This window comes from Haliotis rubra, unplaced genomic scaffold (assembly GCF_003918875.1).
Source record: "Haliotis rubra isolate DU_JTF1 unplaced genomic scaffold, ASM391887v1 Scf1097, whole genome shotgun sequence".
Lineage (NCBI taxonomy): Eukaryota > Metazoa > Mollusca > Gastropoda > Lepetellida > Haliotidae > Haliotis > Haliotis rubra.
Genome location: NW_025765000.1, coordinates 1 through 24,393, shown reverse-complemented (window position 1 = coordinate 24,393; position 24,393 = coordinate 1). Strand labels below are relative to the sequence as shown.

At 40.4% G+C, this 24,393-nt stretch overlaps 1 protein-coding gene across 1 annotated transcript; it reads left to right on the top strand.

Moving 5' to 3' along the window:
• Window positions 1-221: 221 nt before the first annotated feature.
• On the top strand, window positions 222-24,095 carry LOC124283822. Its single transcript, XM_046719849.1, has 29 exons — window positions 222-676; window positions 5,265-5,326; window positions 6,173-6,268; window positions 6,404-6,547; window positions 9,809-9,950; window positions 10,595-10,778; window positions 11,390-11,438; window positions 12,589-12,685; window positions 12,774-12,893; window positions 14,738-14,881; window positions 15,278-15,391; window positions 15,661-15,918; window positions 16,609-16,747; window positions 16,926-17,130; window positions 17,645-17,797; window positions 17,986-18,337; window positions 18,823-19,129; window positions 19,434-19,560; window positions 20,180-20,416; window positions 20,510-20,719; window positions 20,890-21,161; window positions 21,305-21,464; window positions 21,580-21,801; window positions 22,068-22,218; window positions 22,689-22,972; window positions 23,128-23,325; window positions 23,464-23,599; window positions 23,723-23,769; window positions 23,964-24,095. Exons 1-29 carry the CDS (start codon window positions 343-345, stop codon window positions 24,093-24,095), a joined length of 5,076 nt encoding a protein of 1,691 aa, XP_046575805.1. The 5' UTR covers window positions 222-342.
• The last annotated feature ends 298 nt before the right edge of the window (window positions 24,096-24,393 follow it).

Here is a 24,393-nt window from a genome sequence, read left to right as displayed (position 1 = left end):
TAGAAATTTTAATCAAAGTTCAACAATGCGACGGGGATTACAATGCGACAGATCGCGGTTTGGTTAATTTGGACACTTTTTGCTTGTTTCTGTAAGGGCGACAATGCGACAGCACGCCAATGCCCCTTCTAGGATTCCATACTATTTTGCTATTCGCTGTTTGAGCTTTACGATAAGCCCGTGCACAATGAAACCATGCACTGCTTGTTGCCCAAGACAGACACATGTGTGACAGCAAACAGTGAGCATCTATCTATGGACACATGGACGTCATATAGATGCTGGTAACTCTGGTTGGTTATACACTACTCTATAGGTCACAATTAAGACATTATTTCGAAAATGGCGACATTGTTGTTGATATTCATTGTTTCAACACTGGGTATCGACTCTGCACGTGGAGCGTGTGTGGCGGACTGTGACTGGAGTGTGGGAGAGTGGGGAGAATGCAGTAGATCTTGTGGTGGAGGGTACCAGACCAGGAACCGAACACGTTGTTGTCATGACAACGAGTCCACGAAAACATGCCAGGAACGATGTCAGAGCAAGTCCGTTGGCGATGTCCCTGAAACCTACAGAACGTGCAACAAGTTTTGCTTCAATGGAGGGAGGTTTGATGAAGACACAGGTCTGTGTAGGTGCAGACAGGGATGGACAAGCACCTGCTGCCAAGCAGGTAAGGAAAATATTTTACATTGTTCAAGTCATTTTAAAAACCTAAGGATATTTCCATCATTTGCTTATGAATGTTATTGATCAGTATGTTAATTACATGAGGTGTGGAATACAGACACCAGAGACTACATCTTCTTGAATACTGATCAGCAGCAAAGACTGTTCGAAAGTTGAATTCAGCTGCCTTGTCGTAAATCTTGTGGGTAGTGTTTTGTCACACGGAATATTTTTGTACAGATATAAACATGAAAGATATTTTGACTTGACCTTTGAAAATCAGAATGATAATTGAGTGTTACTGAATGATATCAGTTGTCGTCCTTTGCCAAACTAATGTTTTGATTTTGCAAAACCGAGATGAAATTCTCCCTCGTATGGTTGGCGTATAATAATAAGTGTTGTTTTAACAAAAATGATAGGAAGACTGCAGAAACAGAAATATGTAAATAATAAAAAAAATGATAGATGTCGAGGCCTGCAAGCAACGTTGTCGAAAATTTAATGCCAGCGCCTTTGGATATCAACAATTCAATCAAATTCGGGAAAACATTCTTTTACATGTTTGCAACTTAAGAAAATGATTACTCTGCTTATGAAAGTCAGTCACCTCATAATATTTCATAACTGTCAAAATAAGTTTGGAATGCTTTTCTTTATACGATTCTTTCCCACGGAATGGAAATTTAGGATTCTTTCAATGTTCTTTAACAGAGCTTTAGTGTGTATTTATTATTATGTTTCAACGCAGAGAACATTAGAAAAAACGTACTTTTGTTTGTTACAATTTTTAGATAAGAATTAAGTCACACTATAAGCCTCAGTAACAGAACATACTAGAACAGAACTTTATTACACTGAGGCAAAGGACCTCGGCATATGATGTACCAACACACACAACATAATGAAGCCGACAAAGGACTTTAGCAATTTTCATGATGATTTCAGTATATTTATACTAAGGTTTCTTTTAACAGTGATTCTTGAAGAGTTAAAGAGCATATTTGGTTGATTCCTATATTTACACGGGATATACAATTTACGAGCATCGTTAAACTACGTACATTATTAACACAATGGTATTTATCACCAATGTCGTTCATTTGACACGATTTCCAAATATGATCACTAATTGGAGTGCTGTTCCATCTCCCTGTTTCATTTGGCAAGCGGCGACGCGGTGTGTTCGAGGGAAGAATATCTTAGGCGCTGAAAGGAAAGGAACATAAACAACCTCGCCCTGTTTTATTTATATACATGTTTCACAGGTTTGTTGTCAATACCAGATCAACCTGTTTAAGTCACATGGTGTACGTCACAAGCCTCAATGAACAACGCGTGCATGTGAAAACATGAGGTATACTAGCCAAAAGGAAACTGTGAGCATAGGAAATTGACTATATATTAGAACTACAAGTGTACAGAAATACGGACGTAAATGCAGTAATTAGTGAAACGAATTGAAAATATGCATGTGCTCCTTTTCTTGAATGTGTGGTTTCGGCACGGACAGGTGCAACACGTTTGTGCATGTGCATTTCGATAAACGAGAAAGTCTCAAAGTCAGGTGGCTGCGCATTTCCATTGCGATCGAAACACCATTTCAGCAATACAAAGACATCATCAGAACAGTAATGAAATTACCGATCGGTCAAGTGGAGGACGTTCTCGAGTCACAACGCCTAGACTGGACAGAAAGATGCGGGTAACTCATCTCCGGTAGAAATTCCAGACTGAACTGACCTTTTCTCAGACCATTCCAGCCTATCCACCCCAACACGTCAGTACGGGATACGACCACGTCGTCCCGTCATGCGACCTACCTTTTCATCCGTCAACCTCGGTTGTGGTGAAGGACTGTCGTTTCCACAGACGTATCCAGATGTAGCACATTCAGTAATGACCCACGTCTGCGTGTTTACAAATGTGTGTTATGGGTGTGCTACTGTGTGGGGAGGAATATGTGGGCAGGAGAGAAAACTACCTGTTATCGTATTTTTCGCCCAATTTTCCAGCGAGCTTGAGGTGACGGGATCGAGCCCACCTGTGACCGGTTGTAAAACCTTGGAGTCAACTTTGTGTGCAGACTCTTTCGGTGTTGTCACAACCCCTAGTGTACAGTACACAACCCCGTGCGCTTAAAAGAACCCACGAATCCGTTGGTAGATGACCAGATGATGGCCACATGAATACGTGCAAACACCTAGTTGCGGGTACAGCAACGTTCAGTGAACTTGGACAAAGTACTGTGACTATGTGTTCCAGTCCACCCAGCTGTGAATGGGTACCTTGTAAGGATGGGAACGCCACACTAACCCGGTGCGCCTAGTGGCTGCTAGAATTGTATGATCCCCATGGAGTTGAGATTGATAATACGACGTTGAGATTGACATCCAGTGATCGAGGGAAAAACAAAGAGTCTTTGAGCAGCTGATCTGGATATTGGCGCTATACAAATGGATAGATGGATGGATGGATGCATGCATGCATGCATGTATCTATGTATGTATGTATGTCACGAATTTTCAACGTATAGCTGTGGCCTTCTTGAACAAAAGACATGTCCCATATAGAATACTCTAGGATGTCGTGGATCGTTGTGTTCGAGAGCATCACCCGAGGCCCACATGACACGTTCGAAATGTGCGTGTCATGGGACCGTCAAATTGGAATTTCTTTGATAGGTCAAGAAACAAGAAAAGCCTTTCAAAAGGCAACGTTGGAGGCACCTGAGTAAATTCAGAAATTTAGCGAGAAGGACATGCGATCATTTGAGGGGTGAAGCTGATTTCACGATGAACATACCTCCGTCTAGTGGAGAGTTGCTTTTATTAGAGATCGTTACTCGCATCGCAAATACGGTACTCCAGTATATGACATTTCATATCAAAGGTCTATTCATGTCCTCTTGAGGATACAGCCACTAATAATCTCGGTTACTAACTTATTCTACCGATTATGAATTGTCATTGATTTACAATACATATTCATCGAAATTGTTCAATATATTCTATTTCTTTCAAACATGCAATGATGAAATGAAAATTGACATTAGTAAAAAGGTCCCTCGATAAAGCTTTGAAATATTTATCCCTTTTGATGGAAAAAGCAATACAGTCAAGCAGGACATAGTTGACTGTGATTCTTTCATCACAAGGGATACAGAATTCAGCATCCTCATCGTTTCGTAAATATCCACGAGCATATCGTGAATGGCCAATACGACATCATCTTAATATAACCTCTTCAATGTGTTTTGAATCACTATTTAAAAATGTGATGATACCCGGTGTTCGTGAAGAGGTTTAGCATGCCCTGCCAGACCAGTAACACCCGCCATCTAGTCGCCAAATTTGCCTCAACATGAAAGTAGTTTTTGCCTGACGCTGCACAGCAGTTCCTCCATACGACGGCGGCCTGTACGACAGGAGCTGTGCCAGTTTACACTTATCAGAAGTCAACACAAATTCCGTGGTCTAGACTACCATTTTTCTGGAAGCTACAGTGGCTGAGTGGGTTAGATGGCTGACTTTGTGTGCCTGACTCTGACACTGTGGGTTCGAATCTCGGATGGGTCTCAACCCAACAAAGTTACTAGAATCTGTGCTTTACTGAGAAAGTGTGATTCCAAATATAACCTGTGGCGTGAGGACTATCCCGTATCCGGTTTGTCAAAAAAGCAAATACGTATGCCGATCTGACATATACTGCAACGCCAAGGAATAAACCATTTAACAAAATAGAGTGCATCAGGCAAACTGGTCATGAACCACTGAGGGAGCAGGCTTTAAATCCCTCGGGTGAAGGCGCAATCATCATTACACATTCGCTTATCAACTAATACTTACGTATCAGGGACATCAGTATCAATCAGTATCAATTTCAACAGTTCTGAACAAATTCAAAATAGTACAAACAAATCTCCATAAAAATATTTGAAGTCATTGATAACCTTGTTATTGTGCACTTTGGTTTTATTGTATATATCACCCACCTATAACTCACTGTATATCACTACCCGTGAAGGTCCGGGTTAGAATGAATCTTCAGTAACCAATGCTTGTCGTAAGAGGCGACTAACGGGATCGGGTGGTCAGACTCGCAGGGTTGGTTGACACATGTCATCGGTTCCCAATTGCAAAGTTCGATGCTCATGCTGTTGATCACTGGATTGTCTGGTCCATATTGATTATTTACAGACTGCCGCCATGTAGCTGGAATATTGCTGAGTGCGGCGTAAAACTACACTCACACACTTACTCACTGTATATCACTGTCAGTTTTCATTCACACAAACCAGTCCGTGCCATGCATTATCTGAAAAGCTTAACAGATACCGTTGGCATATATTTTTAGTTTTACGCTCGATTTTAAATACAACTGAAAACAAAACGCCTAAAACGCCTAACTCCAACTTCTTACTCCATCGAGCAAAACTCAACGAAAAGCTATATCATAAAAATGTTGTTCATAATAATCAGCAGGCACAATGACATATGAATAATTATTGATTAATAAGAGGGTTAATTATGTTGCTGATATATTACAACTAAATGAAATCAATGGCTGACAAGTTTCTGTTGTTTATTAAGCTGCGGATGCTGGTGGATACAACTGTGAAGAAATGCCCAATGTATCATCCACTGACTACATTGTAAGTATTAAACGTTCACATTTAGCTGTGTCTTTTCCATAAATTATGCCTGTAACAAACTCAAGATTGAAACAACGTTGTTCATAAAATCTGAACCTACTTTAAGTATGTGACAACCCGTACTCCAGAAAGCTATGCCCACAAAATGTAGTTGTTATGGTAACATATAAACCTAAAGTGTGCTTCTCACTATATGTTAAGAATCTCTTCTTTTCCCGGAATAACCGCATTTGAGGTTTTTGTTTGCTCTCAGGTTTTACTTTTGTAAGTAAGACCTCTTCCCAGATTTTACTTTTGCAAGTAAGACCTCGTCCCAGGTTTTACGTTTTGTAAGTAAAATTTCTTCCCAGGTTGTATTTTTCCTAACCCTATATCAACATCAACATTCAAATGATATATGAGTGTTTGAAATCAATTGAGAAATATCGTCCAAGATCAATTTCAAAGTGCAAATGTTTTCCCAAGCAGGATTAGAACCGCATCTATCAGGTTAATAAGCGGACGCTCTACCTCACGGCCACCGAGCCGACGAAGACGTTGGGGTTGAATTATCTATTTATAGTTACTGTCATTAAATTGATTTTACTTGCGCTTCAGTTATTGTTATGTAGCTTCATTAAATGATCATCTACATTATAATTATCCATCATTGACGGTTTATATGTTAGGAAAACACTTCCCCTCGGTTTTGGTAGAGAATGTAAAACCTTGGGATTTCCCTCCTCCCTGGGTTTTACATTCTCTACCAACACCCCGGGGAGTGTTTCTCCTATACATAGTAATCAAGGTGGATATTCCAATATCTACCAAATTCATGGGTTTTAATACTGAAGTATGCTTTTTCAGAATCAGAACCAACAGCACCATGAGATTTTCCCCGAGGACTTTACCGGATACAGATTTTTGGTGCTGACGAGAAGTAATGATAACACAAGCTGTAGTGTGAGTGTTGTTTATGTATAAAGATTGAGTCGATAGACGTATAACTATTAGTGGAGAGTGAGGGCACAACCTACAGGACATGTCCTGTTATATCAGTATTACACTATTTTTTAGAAAATACCTTCTTTGTTGCAGCTGCTGCGAATGTACATTGAGGGAGATAGAGGGTCAGCATCTGGGATATGTCTTCATCCCTCTAGGCCAGCCTTGTGGATGCCTTGGAAAACTGGAGATGACATTACAGCACAGATAGGAAATATCAAATTGATATTTTTCGAGGTAATTATAACCAACTATATGTTTCCTGTTTAACATATAACCCATCTCATATCGGTGCAACTCACAACCCTGCAATTGTCATGTATTAATTTGTTGTCTTCTATGTAACACATAGAACTTAATACTTCTGTCTGGCACTTAAAGTTTATATGATATTTCGGGCAGCAATTTCGTACTTGTTCTGCACTTAAAATAGTCATAGTTACAGATCGTGCCATTTCTCTCTTCCTTTTTATCCTGCCGACATATAATGAAGGGGGTATCATCAACGCCTCGTATGTCTGTCCGTCCGACTGTCCGTAATCATTTCGTTTCCAGAGCAAAACTCAACAAAACTTGGCAAAAATATCCAAAAGACCCTGAAGTGGTGCCTTTTGCTACGTGCCCATTTTGGCTTTTTGGTTTGTTTTTTTCTTGATTTATATGGAAACAATATGGTTTCAAAAGGAGTGGTGGATTTCGTTTCCGAAGCACAACTTGAAAACCATGATAGATTTTTCACGGTGCCTTGTGATACTCGGTTTGCTAAAAACTTATGTTTTGTCCGTTTCCATGGCTGAAAGTTTGATTTTAACTGTTCATAGTGTTAGGTTTGTCAGAAAGAGTACTGGAGATTCTTTCATGAAACTGTGCACAAACAAAAACCAGGTTGTAAACTTTTGGTATTAGTGATTATGTTAATTTGTATTGTTCTTTTGAGTGAGTGAGAAATTTAACGTCACCTCGGCAGTATTTCATCCATATAGTGACGAGTGAGTGAGTGAGTATGGTTTAACGCCGCTTTTAGCAATGTTCCAGCAATATCACGGCGAGGGACATCAGAAATGGGCTTCACATTTGTACCCATGTGGGGAATCGAACCCGGGTCTTCGGCGTGAAGAGCCAACGCTTTAACCACTAGGCTACCCCATCTAACCATATATATATATAGTGACGAGGAAGGTTTTTCATACACAATAAATATACGTTGTTAAATAATCAGTCATCGAAGGACTGTAAGATTACTAGAGTATCACAGATGGAGTCTAAAACTAGCATGGAAATCTAAAACTATTTTATTTACGAAGACACTACAATGTAAAAACAGGCTATAGATCGCCAACAACCGAAGGTGGATCACTAGACTAGAGACCAGGGGACTTACAGTGCTTTTGCTACAGGCATGGACCCTAGTTGGATTTACACCATCCCTTTAGCCACTGGTGACTGTAGAAAAAGTTTAGCCAAAGTTTAAAAGAGCAAAACTACTACGTTTAAAATTTGGTAAGTTTAAATTGAACAATTGTTCCTTTGACTTGACATTGGTGCGTACCTAACATAAAAGTACAAAATTACGAAACCCCTTACAATGTTATTGTTTTGATAGCTCAATTGCCCCTAGTATGGTGATCTTCCTTCAGTTTTTTGCGATCAATAGCCCAATTTTACGTTGTATTGTCCAAAAATAGTTTTCTACTTTTAAAGATATATGGTAGCTATACTGAGTCAAAAAAAGAAACTTCACATTCTTCTTCAGGGCACTATAAAAGAACAAGAGATGGTAAGATGGTTAAATTGTTATGAATTCATTGCTGAGATCTGTGTGATGTACTCGATACACTGACAGTGCCATAATCACCTCCATTAGGCTACACCGCCGTTCCAAAACATGGGTAAACAGAATGTCAAGTCACAAGAATAAAAATGCGAAATTTCTCAGTTCAATATCGTGTATGGCCGCCCCGCGCATTCACCACTGCCAAACACCGTCTCCTCATCGACTGCCTGATGCTTGTGAACACGTGGTTGGGGATTCTGCGCCATTGCTCTTGCAAGGCAGCGCCAAGTTCCTGCAAATTCTGAGGTTGGTTCCTAAGACCACGAAGCCTTCTCCCAAGTGCATCCCAAACGTGCTCTATTGGATTAAGGTCAAGGGACCTCGATGGCCAGTCCATGACGTTGATTCCAGCGTTTTGAAGGAAATTTCGTGTCAACATCGCGGTATGCGGCCGAGCATTATCATGCTGGAACTGTAGACCTGGGCCATGAGCCGCCATGAAAGGAACGAGTTCAGGGGTGAGCACCTGGTCACGGTAAGCAGCAGCTGTGAGGTTTCCACGGATGACCAGAAGTCGGGAACGGTTGTTCCCACAGAAAGCACCCCACACCATGCAACTTCCGCCCCCGAATCTGTCGACTTCCTGTACACAACATTGGGCATACCGTTCACGACGTCGTCTCCAGACTCTATGCCTGCCGTCCGCGAATCTGAGGGTAAACCTGGATTCATCGCTAAAGACGACTCGATTCCAGTCTCTCTGGGTCCATCGGAGGTGACGTTGGGCCCACAGCAGACGTTGACGTTGATGAAACGGCGTCAATATTGGCCCACGATATGGACGTCGAGAATGGAGATTGGCAGCCCGCAACCAATTTCGAATGGTCTGTGAGGACAGTCGACCTCTAAAAATCTCAGCCCTGGTTCGTGTTGCCAGCAGAAATTTGTCACGTAGGTGACGTAGGACGATTTGACGTTCTTCTGCTCGTGACGTCATACGTGGACGACCCGACCTCAGAAGTGGTGCCAGTTTGTTGTAGACAGTACGACGGCTGCATCCCATTGCTCTTGCGACGTCAATAACTGATCTTCCTGCTCGCAACATGCCAACGACACGTTCACGTTGCACATTTGACCATCGTGACATTTCAAGTACCGTTAGAACTGTGGTTTAAAAGTGTTTTTTCAATTCTTGAGGCCAATGCAAACACGTGCATATGAAGTAAACTTCGATGCGAAGATCACGTGATCGACTGCACGTGCAAAACCTGATTTGGCACTAACGTCATTTGCATGACGAATCGATGGGTTTGAGTGGGTTTTGCTAACGTTTTTCTAGAGTGGAAAGAAAGGGATCCCATTTCGGATACATAGATGTATCATCAGAGAAAAATTATTCATTCAAGTTTCTTTTTTGACTCAGTATAGTTTTAACTCATTTTGTGATACTCTAGTAATTTTATTGTCCTTCGTTGACAGGGTTTTATATAGTTTATGTATGCATTATGATATAGTCATGATATGGCTTAAATATTGCCGATGTGACTTTGACTCACTCACTTTGATAGCTCAATAACTACTCGTGCATACGGACGGACAGATTAGACACAAATTCTCTCATCAAGTTGGACTTTAAGTAACTGTCAGATCATTTGTTCTGTCAACTTTGTCATCTTCTGATGACTCTTGTTTTGTGACGGAAGGTATGTTTGTTTCAACTTAAGCCGGATACAGTTTGTGCCTGGCGACCAGCTGGAGTAACAGTGACAAACATCCATTCGTCACGAAGTCAATATTTCTCCTGTGCCCAGTCGGTTCAGGATTCAGGACGGACCATGAGGAGGGTTCGCGAAGCTTTCACTAGAAGTATGTTGAACATCTTAATTGTGTAATGTGTAATTGTATATCAGCTGATATTCAGTGGTATTAAAACGCATGACGCACTGAAGATGAATGAATAACTAAACAAATATACATTGAAACACACAGCTTAAGGTTTACAACCACGATACGTCCTAACTCTAGCAGCAGCAGTACGTAACAGGTCCTGTTATACATGTCTGTGCAGTCTCAAATGCTGTAAAGTCAATACCGAATATATCGTTCTTGAATACGGAATTATGTTGAGAGCTAGCAAGCAAGCGATGTTTACGGCCATGTAAAAGGCACTAGATCGCTCTCACCCAGATCAACATAGGTGCGGCAAGGGTTCTAGAAGTAATCACCTTTTAAAACATGACTACTACTTATGTAGTGTTCTGAAAATGATGTAGGAAGGTACCTCTTTTTACTATGGCTACGAGACAAATTTATGAGAACTTCATTCACATGCTGCCATTTACAATATTCTCTACCTCTATTCTGCAACATAACATGATTTTCTACATATACGTATCTGTAAGTTAGGGGTCGAGGGGCGTGTTAGATGGTCAAGAATGGTGAAAGGGTGTGATTATGTATTCACTTGTTAAATTAGTCCCTGTATTCCAGTTCTACCAATCGTTTCACAGGACTCACAGTAACAGTTTATACAAGCAACATTTTTTATGCTGGCACGGACTCGGGCTTGTTTTTGCGGGTGCAGGGTCGGACCGGACGTGACAGTGAAAAGCAACTCTCTGGGTCGTTTGAAAGAAATGATGTTGATAGGACTGTTATGGACGTTGGGGATATAGGTCGACTCTATGAAGTGAGGTGTGTTAACTGATTTTTACACTTTCTCAGTGGGAGCCGGGGCAATTTATACTTATCCGGGGGTTAGTCTAAATTTAAAATTTGTTACATTTTGCCACTTTCTAAATAGCATTGTGGATTCATAGCTTTCGGTCGTGGGAGTAATACCAATTTACACTCATCGGAGGCGTACGCAGTCAAGATAACCAGTTGTCCGACTTCCAATTTTTTGGAAGCTGCGGTGGCTGAGTTCGTTGAGTGGCTGGCTTTGTGTGATGGCAATTAGGTGCCTGAATCTGAGGGTGTGGGTTCGAATCCCGGATGGTACTCAACAACAAAAAGTACTAGAATCTGTACTTTACTGAGAAAGTGTAATCCCAAATATAACATTTGTTACATTTAACCACTTTCTAAATGGCAATGCGTATTTTTTATTTATGAACAATGTTTAATGTTAAAAGTGTTTAATAATGTGCCTAAATCTGTTATTGGTAAAATGTTGCGATGAATACATTTAACGATATTGCAGAATACGAACTATCTGAGTTGGTTTAATTAGGATAATTGTATGTACTTTTCATGGGCATATTTTAATTGATACACTTAATGCAGGTAAACTTTACTTGTTACAGAATACGCTCAGACGACGGAGGTTTCGGTTCCGGTTGGCATCTTAATAGGGTCAGCATCTCCTGCTTGACTGTGTTGAATTCTCCAGGATAAATATTTCAATGTTAAAACTGTAAAGGGTCTTTTTAATACTGTTCATTTTCATTTAATTCTTGTTTTTTAAAAAGAAAGTGATTTACTTAATGAATTTTGATTAATATGTTCTGTAGATAGATGTATTTTAGGGTTAAAGTAGTGTAAAATTATTGTCCTCCTGAGGAGGGTACGTAAGTCCCAAACCATTCAAAGTAATCCTAAACCTACTACCATTTTAATCGTAGAATATATGTTCGTTTAATTTGTGGCTAGATTATCTAACATTGCTAATAGCTGAAGGGATGGTGTAAATACAGCTAGGGTCCATGCAGGAAGCAAATGTACTGTAAGTCCCCATGGTCCCTAGTATGTTGATCTACCTTCAGTTGTTGGCGATCTATAGCCTGTTTGTACCTTGTATTGTTATCTATAGTTAAACCGTTTTAGATTTAATTACTAGTTTTAAATTCGAAACTGTGATAATCTAGTTATTTTACTGTCCTTCGTTGACAGGTTTTTACAGTTGAACATTAATTACTATGTAAAAATTTAATTGTTCTCGTCACGATATGGCTGAAATATTGCCGATGTGACGATAAATTTTAACTCACTCACTCACTTAATAGGGTCAGTGAGTTCAAGCATCATCACGACGATAGACTGGTCTACAAACCCATAACTGAGTGTTTCATAATAATTATATAATGTACATCTCTGCCTAACAGCATAACTGTATCTATGCAATGTACAACTTCCAGCATGTTAGAACAATCTTGTGAAAGATATAAGTCTATAAATGCCCCAGAAGCGTGGGTGTTAAAGGCACAGGTATCAAAAGAACCAACTTTGTATGCATATTACGTGTGTGTGTGTGTGTGTGTGTGTGTGTGTGTGCGCGCGCGCACCGGCGTGTGTGTGCGTGTGTGATGTGAGATGGGGGTTACCAGTAGGACAAGTCGTGCTTATCAAGGTCACATCTTCTGACATCACTAATACTCAGTGATCCAGTCATATACCTGTCACTATTATTAATCTGGATGACTCTTTTTGGCAGATAACTGAGACTGGTTATTCTCTGGCATTGACATGTGGTATTTATGAACAATGTTTATTCCTGTGGTTGTAGATTGAAATCCATGAAGATGACAGTACAGTTGTATTTCAATGCAACTGTTGGATTGGCGGAGGGGACCCGCTGGAGAGAACTATCAGTGTCAAGAGTGGTAAGTGGTATCAGATAGTCTTAATAATGACTTTTTGTGAAAAATATAAGCAAGATATTGTTTTACACCCTTTCTGATTGTATCACAGAGTGTGCAAACATCGAGTACTGTCGCAGTCAACGGTGCATTACCTGCGCAGCATGCCTTCCTTCAGATTCAGATTCAAGCTACTTTTATGCGCTCAGCAGTTCCAAAAGACAGTGTTATCGTAAGTACTCCAACCGACATATGGAACAATTTGCATATAGAAAAAGCATTGTTTTACTTTCACTAAGTGCGCACATAATTACATAGAATGGTTACATCCAAGAATAACAGTCCAGCGATGGTAGATTACTCTCTTTTAATGTGTACGGTTCTCAGTGTCCTTCCGTTAAACAGTTTCCCTTAATTTAAATTACTTGTGTACGGTGTCAAGCCATAATAAGTGTCATCATGATACATATTATTAGAATACTTTAAATACTAAATTGGGAGGGGATCAAACAGACTACCCTCCTACACATTATTAGTGCGTTCAAAACTTGATTAGGGCTCCATTGTATATGGTGGAGCCCGCAAAGGCAGTCTTAAAATTCTTGATTCTGTCCACCACCAAGGTCTAAAACTTTGTCTTGGATCCTTTAGAACTTCTCCCGTTGACAGTCTCTACGTCGAGGCCGATGAGCCATCTCTTATACAACGCCGTATAAAACTATCTTTACGATATATTACAAAACAATATTCTAACGAATGGAACCCTGCATATAACTGTGTGTTCAATCCCCTCTATGAGGATTTATAATATAAGAAGTCTTCTCTTGTTCCGCCTCTAGGGCTAAGAATTAAACCATTTATGTCGGCTGCCGGCATTGAGCTGGAAGATATATCACCTTCCCGTCATCTTTCTTCTCCTCCTTGGCAATTAGTGAGGCCACAAGCTGACCTCACACTGACAAAGTGAGTGAGTGAGTGAGTTATTATTTAACGTCACGTCGGCAATATTTCAGCGATATCGTGACGAGAACAATTGACATTGATATAGAATATATATAGTTATTATAAAAACCTGCCGACGAAGGACAGTAAAAATACTAGATAATCACAGATGTCAATATAAAACTAGCGAACAAAGCTAAAATATTCCAATTAAAGAAGACAATACAATGTAAAAATGGGCTATAGATCGCCAACAACTGAAGGTAGATCACCATACTAAGGCCCATGGGGATTATCTATTAAAAAGTAATAAAATACATACAAATCCATATTTGCAGATGGGTCCAAGGATAGTACCGCAGTTGCTTGTGCCACTGGCATTGGATCCAGAACAATATCTTCTCGATTACCAGATCACAGCTCAATTGTCACAGCTGAAGCCAACGCCATATTGACAGCCTTAAAATATATTAATTAACACCCAAAAGACAAACAATATATCATCTTTTCAGATTCTCTTTCTTGCCTTCATGCTATAAAAAATCGCTCTTGTAAACATCCACTTTTAATCGAAATAAATGAATTGTATAATGATCTTGCGACTGGCCAATTCGACATCGTCCTCTGTGGTTACCCAGCCATGTTGGAATCTCTGGTTACAATGGCCAATCTTGCTGCCGAGGCAACGCTCAACAAATCTGTGACACAATTTCTCATTCCATACTCCGATTACAAAGCTACCATTAGATTATATAACCGTGATCTTAAGCAAATGGAGTGGGGCACCCAGGTAGGCATCAATAAACTACCACAATGCAACTACCATCGGATACACCTACTTGGGTAGTCAGTCCAGATTTATACAATTCAATGATTTCAATTAAAAGTGAATGTTTACCACACAAATGTTTAATAGCCTGAAGGCACGAACGAGAGTCAGAAATCACAATTTGACAGCGATTCTGAACACACTCTTATGATATATGTGCAATTGCTGAGATTTCATATGAGTATGGAAAGGGATTTTGTCACCTTTCAATGATAAAGCGAAGGGTTATTTGTTTTAAACATAGTAGAAGCTGAGGAAGAATATGTTTCAGTGAATCTGACTTCCAACTACCTCTGTCTATTCAGGATGCCAAGTCATTGCAAACTGTGAAAAGATGGAGGAGTGTGGTTGCAATGACTGCCAAGTGTGCTCAAGATGTGAGGGCGTTATGGTGGAAGAATCAGGAATGCGAGCTTATGCCATTTCGGCTGACAGAAAATACTGTAGAAGTGAGTACGTTTAGAAAAAGCGAGCAATCTAAGGTCACTTACAGTATCATTCTGATGAGGAAATGGTAGACCCTATATTTGTAGTAAAGGGTATATGTACTGGTAATACAAATTGTTTTAAGTGAGTATGAGTAAGTGAGTTAGTTAATATTTAACGTCACCTCGGGAATACTTCAGACATATTTTTGAGTGAGTGAGTGAACAAGGTCATACGTTGCTTTTGCCAACCGCTATGCTGCAGACAACCCGAAATGGATCATGGTGAGTATGTAGCAAACAAAACTGGGTCTTTGACTGATGAGTGATTTTTTTTATCCCATGGGCCTATCCCATCCCTTACAACTGATTACAAAGCAAGAGGAATACGATAAGATAATCTGTCTATCCGAACTTCAGAGGCATGTTCATGGCGTCCTGACAGCACGTGGTGTTACCCGGGGACCTGCCAGGAGGAACTGGCCAGTAACTGCATCTGCTCTCTTGGATTCAGTGGTTCAAACTGCCAGAACAGTAAGTTTACTTCACAATTATTACACTTCTTACTTCCAGGCCTCGATTCATTATCCATACCTAAAGTACAAATTGGTGGTGTACTATACATAATGAGTTACTTATTTTGGTAAATATAGACAAACACAAATTTTTCACTGATTGTATACTGTTTAGTAGGTAGCATTAGACACTCAGTGATTGTGACAACGTTGAAAACTTAAACTACTTTTAACAATACCATGATTTGTCACCAGTGGTTTGACTGTTTTCACTATTCAACCCTTCAGTTGACACACCACCCGTGATATTATGGAACAGAATTGTTGTACATGGCCAGGGTAAAGAAACAGCCGAGGCTCCAGTCGACCCGAACAACTCTGACGTCCAGGAAGACTCGTGGACAAACCTGAAGAACATTCACAATATCAGCTATGATTTTCACACAAGCTTCATCCCTTCTGAACTGCCGCCAAGCAGGCATAACTTCATAGATGGTTACAAAGTCGGAATAGTACAGGCAAAAGTGACACTAATCATTTTCAAAGGTACACCGTGAACTATTTAGACAACAAGAAAAACTTGACTTTCAGAAAAAAACCTCGGGGGTCAGAATTGATTTGATATTTTTGTATGAGCCACTTAACGTTAAACCCAATGTCTTTAAACCCCTTCTTCTGTTTCAGCACTCCTTAGACATGCTTACCCTTATCGGAAGCATCCTGTGTCACCACTTATTTTCAATGGTCCATATTCGTTTCGACCCGTGAAGGTCCGGGTTAGAATTGATCTTCAGTAACCCATGCTTCTCTTAAGAGGCGACTAACGGGATCAGGTGGTCAGGCTTGCTGAATTGGTTGGCACATGTCATCGCATACCAAGTGCGTAGATCGTGCTCATGTTGTTGATCACTGGATTGCCTGGTTCAGACTCGATTATTTACAGACCGCCGCCATGTGGCTGGAATATTGCTCAGTGCGGCGTAAAATTAAACTCATTCACTCACTCATATTCGTTTCACAGTTGCCATGTTAAACTGAACTGGTTCAATACTTTGCAATTACTTCTCTGATATATATTTGGCGTTGCTCCTGAAAGAGGTAAAGGTCATCAAGGCATGGGATGATCACAAATCAAAACCTTATATTACACCACAAAGAATATTAGCTTTGTGTTGTATAGGGAGTTACAGCCGATAAAACTGAATGAGATCTTACATTTTCTTCTTTTTATTACAGAAATGATTACCTCTTTCTCAACGTCCATTGACTGTCGTGATGTTTCTAGGCTTGACCCACAAAGAGGCATCTTCAAATGCAGTGGAGATGTCAATGTGACAAATATCTTGACTTCATCGGAGCTAATAACAGGGAATGTGTAAGACAAACTTGCCTATTACAAATATATTGCTTTCGAATGTCACAGTGTGTTTTCATCTGCGTAATGCTTATCAGGTTCCCACAAGAATGGATATGCTGTGTGAATCATTTTTGTGTTGTTGCATTTAAGTGCTAACAAAGAACTTGATTCTTGTATTAATCAGTGTTTGTTACAGACTGCAGTTTCAGTTCGTCACCTCAAACGGCGGGTTTGTGAAGATCAAGGACATGGAGAAGAACACTGTGCAGACACACTACTATGTTGGTCGGTCGAAGACAGCAACATTGAGAATAGGTATCGACTATGTGAGTCCATATCACTGCATTGCAGCTCGGGGATGTTCTGCTGATATGCTCATTGTTGGCAAGACAAGTATGCAGGTGAGAATATGGTTTACATAGATGACACATCCATTTTGTTCCACAAGACATACATACGATATCATTGTAACTAATTGCAGACACCTGAAGATGAGGGTTAGAATTGGTCTTTAACCCATGCTTGTCGTAAGAGGCGACAGGCGGGTTCGGGTGGTCAGGCTCGATGACTTGGTTGATGCTTGCTATTGCATCCCAATTGCATACCCAAAGTAAATCGATGCTCATGCTGTTGATTACTGGACTGTCTGGTCCAGCCTGATTATTTAAAGACCGCCTTCATACAGCTGGAATATTGTTGAGTGTGGCATTAAACAACAACAAACAAAACTGTTTTAATCCTGATTCTACCAAAGACACAATTTGCAGTTGAAAACAGTTTCAAAACTCTGCAGTGGTGAATTAACAAATGTAGTATCGCATGGAAAACATGCATTACGCAGATGGTACAGTAGGTATATGTAGTTGGCATTATATGATTCGGTATAAGCTGATGTGTTGTCTTCATTGTTTACAGCCATCATTTAACGTTCAGTGGAATGGGTGGAGAGACGACACATCTGGCATACGGTCATTTGAATTCCAAGTATTTGAAATGGAGTTTATCGTCAGTAAAGATGGTCTTAGGATGAAAAATAGAAAACTCATACAAAGGTTCAATTCCACTCAGGTGAGATACATGGTAATGAAATAATATATTCAGTTTGATTTTTTTAAGAGCCTTAGTCAATATCTTCGCAAAACAGGCTTTTGGTATCTTGATGGAGAATTGGTCTAGTTATTTCGTTTTAGAATACAATATTACAACAATATTAAATTTTCCAAAAATGAACATGATTTACTTTACTTTTGTGTCAGAACACTGGCAGACTGCACCTCAATGACAAGGGGATATTCTCAGTGGAGATTACTGCGATTGACAAAGCTAGAAACCTAAAGAGTGCCAGAAGAATCATGATCCATGATGGAGAATCCCATGTAGGGACGAAACCAAACACCGTGTTACGTGCGACGTCAGCGGCAGAGATATCTTCATGGGAGTGGCAATGGACATCGGACTCGGTTACCATCGACTGGAACCATCGCTACATCAACACGCTACACCACAGTAACAATTGGTTGGAGAGGGTATTGCCAGTTCCTAATATTGATGTGAAGTATGATGACCAAGGGTACAGCCGAGGTGTGGATCAGATACCCAATGTACAAGGTTGTGATTTCGAGATCGACATTTTCTCAAGTCTCTTTTCAGAATATTAAAGTCTGTGTTTTTGTCATATGTTTGAGAAAACGTATGCAAGTACTTTCAACTGTCAAAAGTCCCCCCCCCTGTATTGTCCTAATTTGTAAGAGATATATACTAGTTTTATTTTTTGAGCTTGTGATAATCCAGTTGGTTTTACTCTCCTTCGTTGACAGACGTTTAGTGAATTACATTTACATGTATTTATGGTAAAGTTAAAAATGGCTGAAATATTGTCGATGTGAGTTGAAATTTTAACTGACTGACTCATTCACTCACTCACTCAAACGTCCCCCTTGTTAGTTTGACTGTATTGTTGTTTATATCATTAAAATAGGTCTACTAACTCACTCACTCAATGAAACGGCTAATTCACAGATGTCATCTTCATCATAGATGTTGACTGAAGACCAAGCATAAAAAATGTTATCATTGACTATTGTCCTTCTCAGGAATTGTTGCCGTAAAATATGCTTACAAAGTGGACCACAAGGGAGGAACATCAATAGGAACGGTTCCAGATGACCCCCACTTCAGCAGCCTCTACTTAAACCAGTCCCACACAATCTCGCCCACTCTGGTTGACGGAGACACATTCCGCTACTGGATCAGGGCTTATGACATCCGTGAGGAGTATCTGGAGGAGAGAGTGACCGTCCACATTGACACATCACCCCCTATCATTGAGAACCTGTGGCTGACTCGGGAGGACAGGCTCAATGTCAGTGTACACAACGTAGATGAATTTAACCAAATGGTGTAAGTAATGTTGACAGTCAACTGTGGGATACATGGGTATGCTTAGTGGGAATAGAATATCAGCCATCACATAGCAAATGCTGAGAGTATTTCAGAATTAATCAGTCTTGAAATTGTTACACTGACATACAACGATCCTGAAGATGCCTTATTTATACACTGTGGCCAACGGTTAACATTACAAACGTCCCCAGCAAATATACCAGACCGTACCATTAAGTTGTTTTTAATACTATCCTTTCCAGGCAACCGGTTGTGTATAAGACAGTTCAACGAACTATATAACCCTCTGTGTAATTTGCAGGATCGAATGGGTGAGTTATGATGACCACAGTGGTCTGGAGACAGTTGCCTGGCGACTATTTGATAATTACACAGGTGAGGATCTCGTCCATGGTGTTGAGCACGTTTCTCCGCAAGGCAAAGTACAGGTAAATACTTTCGTCTCCAGTTTTCAAATACTAGTATTAAGTTGATATCATTAATGTGGAATTGTGGGCGAACTGGCTAAAGCGCCAGGCTAGTGATCCAGCGAACTTGAGGTAACGGGATCGAGCCCACCTGTGACCGGGTGTAAAAGCCTTGGAGTCAACTTTGTGTGCAGACTCTTTCAGTGTTGTCACAACCCCTAGTGTACAGTACACAACCCTGTGCACTTAAAAGAACCAACAAATCCGTTGGTATATGACCAGATGGTGGCCACATGAATACGTGCCAACACCTAGTTGCGGGTACAGCAACGTGCAGTTAACATGGACAAAGTACTGTGACTATGTGTCCCAGTCTACCCAGCTGTGAATGGGTACCTCGTAAGGATGGAATGCCCCATTAACTCGGTGCGCCTAGTGGCTGCAAGAGTTGTATGGTCCCCAGGGAGTTGAGATTGACAATACGATGTGCCGTTGAGATTGACATCCAGTGAACGAGGGAAAAACAAAGCGCCTTTGAGCAGCTGAGCTGAGCTGGATATCGGCGCTATACAAATGTTAGTATGTATGTATGTAATTTAGGAGCACCTTGATATATCTTCTTTTTTTAAATGGCCTTCAGGACTTGCTGGAATGTGAAAGTGAATACCAGACTAGACCCAGGGGCCCTCACTGTTACTGCACTCCTGGAGTTGGATGTTACCATAGACATTTCCAGATCAAGCCCAGGATTGTATCAGCCAACATGTCAGAAGGAGGAATCTTCCATGACAAGGACAAAGGGGTTCATGACTCGGATTACTATCTTGAAGTTACCGTGATGAATCATGCCAAACTCACAACAACTCTAGATTTTAAGGTTTGTAAAACATGTTTGTTAACATACAAATGATGTATTTGAGCCCCTTTGAAGTATGTTGTGTCATGCTGTTAATCTGTAATATTTGATCAGGTGACAATTGACTCCAGTCCCCCTCACACTGGTTCTGTTCACGACGGTCAAAGGGGCCACTCTGAAATTGACTACCAAGACAGTAAGCAGCTCCATGCCCACTGGGAGGGATTCTTTGACAGAGAAAGCGGAGTCAAGTTTTATCAGTACGGATATGCTGATCATTGTCTTGAGATAAGGGATTTCGGCCTTGATTTGTCATCACCCAATGTAAGTATGAAAGAAACTGTTTGTCTCGTAAGAAACATACAACGTTGGAGCACTTTTGTAATAGAAATATATTTCACAATGCAACAATATTGTTTCCATGGAATAGTTAGTCTCTGTCAACAGGTTGCTGAGTATAGTGTAAAACCTGACTGTTCACTAATTCCACACAGGTGACCGAGACGTCCTCAACCCATGCTTCCTGGACAGCCCCTTCTGAAGGCAAGTTCTATATCACAGTAGTCGCCTTCAACCGAGCTCTGGACTCATCCCTTCCAGTGTGTTCTGATGGAGTAACCGTGGATCAGACACCACCGTCTCTTGCCCAGATTGCAGTCCTCAACTCCCGCACTACTGAAGGTCTGGTGACAAATGGCGAGGAAGTGTGGCTCGTCACTGCAGACAGGAGGAGGAGTCGGATTGAAGACCCCGATAGTGTTTGCAGGTATGTTATTACAAGGCTTCAACCTCAAAACAAAATACAAATAAAATATACATGTTAGAAAACGTTTGAATAAAATTACACGTGTTATTGATCGAATGTTTGTATGTAGTGTACCATGCCAATCTAGAAGTCTATATTTGCAGAATGCGGGCAGCAGTGACAAGCAATCACAGCTTATCTCTACTTCCCCTTCATAAACTTCTGAATGGTTCAACTGTAACCCACAAAGCATTATCCTGCAGTCAGCATCAAGCCTTCATGCTCAGCTCCGTCAATCAGTTTTATATGTCACAGAAACATCACGTGAGTTATAATCTAAAATGACAGATTCACCGTACAATCAAGTAGTTTCAATATTCAGTTCGTATATATTACATATATATTGGGTTCATATTACTCTGCGTGATTTTGCCTCCAGCTCTATGTCAACTGGACTAGCAGTGATGCCGAGAGTGGTATCTATGACTATCAGCTGGGACTTATGTCTGATGCATCTCGTGAAGCAGCTCCAGACATCCTTCCCTACACATCCACGCACCACCATCCTCACTATGAAGGATACCACCCGCAACTCAGTGAAGGGCAGCAGGTCTATGTAGCAGTAAAGTCTATAAATAAAGCTGCATTACATGTCACTGAGGTACGTCAGATACACGCTTACGTGTGAGATTTCTACAAAATGATGCTTTCTAAATAGAAAGACAAATAACAAGAGTAGTGATAAGCTCAATAAGACATACATATCCATGTGCAAGTCTGATTATATCAACGTAGGTTTGCTCATAAAAACGGAAATGGAGGTGCAAAAATAAACAATGTCACATGGAGTCAGAACAAGATTTTTTAAAGTTTCTTGCTGTTTTTTATACAAAGCAGCTGCCAACCCACTCTCACTTATTTGTGCAGGTCTTGGGTCCTATAACAGTGTACATTCAGGCGCCAGGGTTCACAGCACCAATCACTGTTGGCTTACACGAAAACCACCTTGTCGCCACGTGGACAGCTGGTTCATTCACAGATGTCAAGCATGACTGTCTGACCTATGAATTTGCTGTTGGTGCGTATCTGTTGAATGGAGTTATGAGAAATTATGCTACATTAGTTTTACTTATCAGAATGGTTTTAGGATTCAAACATGCAGTTGTAGAAAGTATGGTCTATGTGCAAATCTTGAATAATCATTTGATGAGTGTTGGTCAAGTTTTATCCGCCATCATAATCTATATAGACACCAATAGTACAATATGTAAACATTGGGACTTTCCATTTGACATTAAACTCTAAAATACAGGAATGCAACTAAACACAGAAAATTAACTTCTTTAAGTGACATTTAGACATTGGTATGATGAAGAGGAACACCTTTTTCTGATAGACAACTTCTGTATTGTAACAATGTGCTTGATAACGGTGTTAACATCTACACCGAAGCGTTGCATCTATTACAATAAATAATTGTCTATCCACAACAAGTGTTCCTCCTCAGAAACGTATTTTAACAATTGTTGCAATATGTGTTGTCTTCAGGTTCTTCCCGGGGTGGCTCCGACATCTTCCCCTTCCTCCCTCTCCTGTCTGGAGGAGGATGTTCTGTTTCCACGCCACCAGCATGTACGGCTGTCGCCACCAGCGACCTTCACTGGGATCTACATCACGCACAAACCTACTATATATCGGTGAAAGTGACCAACATTGTTGGACTGTGGACAATTGGTGTGTCGGACCCTTATGTCCATGATGTCATACCGCCGTCTCGGGGAGTCGTTTTTGATATCTGTCCACAGAATGAACAAGAACTTTTTGACATAACGGTAAATCAACCTGTGTCATATAGGTTAAATATCTGCACTGTATTTTACACAAATAGAGAAAATAATTATTTATTTCAGTTGGAAACCACATCAAGACATTCTGTAGTCGCTTCAATGGTTGCTTTTGATATTTTTCGTATCTTGTTTCTTTTCAGGACTTCGTGGATTCCGATCTCCAGTTATCCACCACCACGCTTGAAACAAAATGGTTTGGGTTTGACGATGGCCGGTCTGGGGTCAAGTACAGCGTCTGTATTGGAACAACTCCTGGAATGCAAAACGTCCGCGCCTATGCAGATGTTGAAGAATCCATGTCACACAAGTTTAACAACTTGATACTTAATGTGAACACTGTAAGTGAACATATACAGACCTGTTATTGGATATCAGATAGCACAGATTACAGGTGACCCGATTTACATAAGACAATATTGTAGTACTTTAAGTTGCAAAATGAGATAGCATGTATTTGTGGTTTGTTCTACTTCTAGGTTTACTATGTGACAGTAAAGGCATGGACACCTGCTGGAGAAATCAGTCAGTCATCGGATGGGGTCAGGATCATCAGATACAATGAAGATGTAGGTGGCCATGTCACAGTGAGAGATGGAGACAGATGTTCAAATGGTAGGATGGAATAGTGTATAAAAGCCTGTTTATCGGAACACAATTTGGACCAGATTATTTTTTCTAAGCGACGTAAATACTTTGATTAGTGAGACTTCAGATGCTATATTATTTTCCATCCAGAACTTCACCGTCAGACAACAAACAAGACTAGCATACGGCATGCACCTGTAAGTATACCAGACCTCCTCCTCTGTAAGTGTGTCACGAGAACCTACTGATGATGCATGTATTTCACATATAATTACATCATTGAATATGAAGTTGTCGGATGACGACGATTGCATACTGTTGCAAATATGTATACGGGCTACTTCTCGTCTATGTTTACTTTTTGATGTTGTATCTTACACTCTGGCATCAGTGTGTTCCTGATCCGATCTACCAAGCGTCCACATCCGTGTATGCAGCCTACTGGGAAGTGACTGGTTTCAACGTTTCTTACACTGATGTCCAGATATTTATTGAAAGAAAGTTCCCTGGATCAGGTATATAATCTTATCATTACAGACCATAATACACTTTTGTTGTACTAACTTTTATTTTGATATGAGCCATCTGGTAGGGGTTAATTTTAAAGGAGATAATCTGACATAATGTATGATACTGATTGATGTAGGTCTTGTTATAAAATTGTATGTTCAGATAAACAACAACTGAGAACACTGAAACATCTTGTAGCTACGGCAATACAATCTATGAATTAAGGAAGTCATTTTGGAAATCAAACAAAATGTCGAATTAGTTTGAAAGACTATTGTTCAAACATATTCCTTTCAGATTGTCCAGTATCA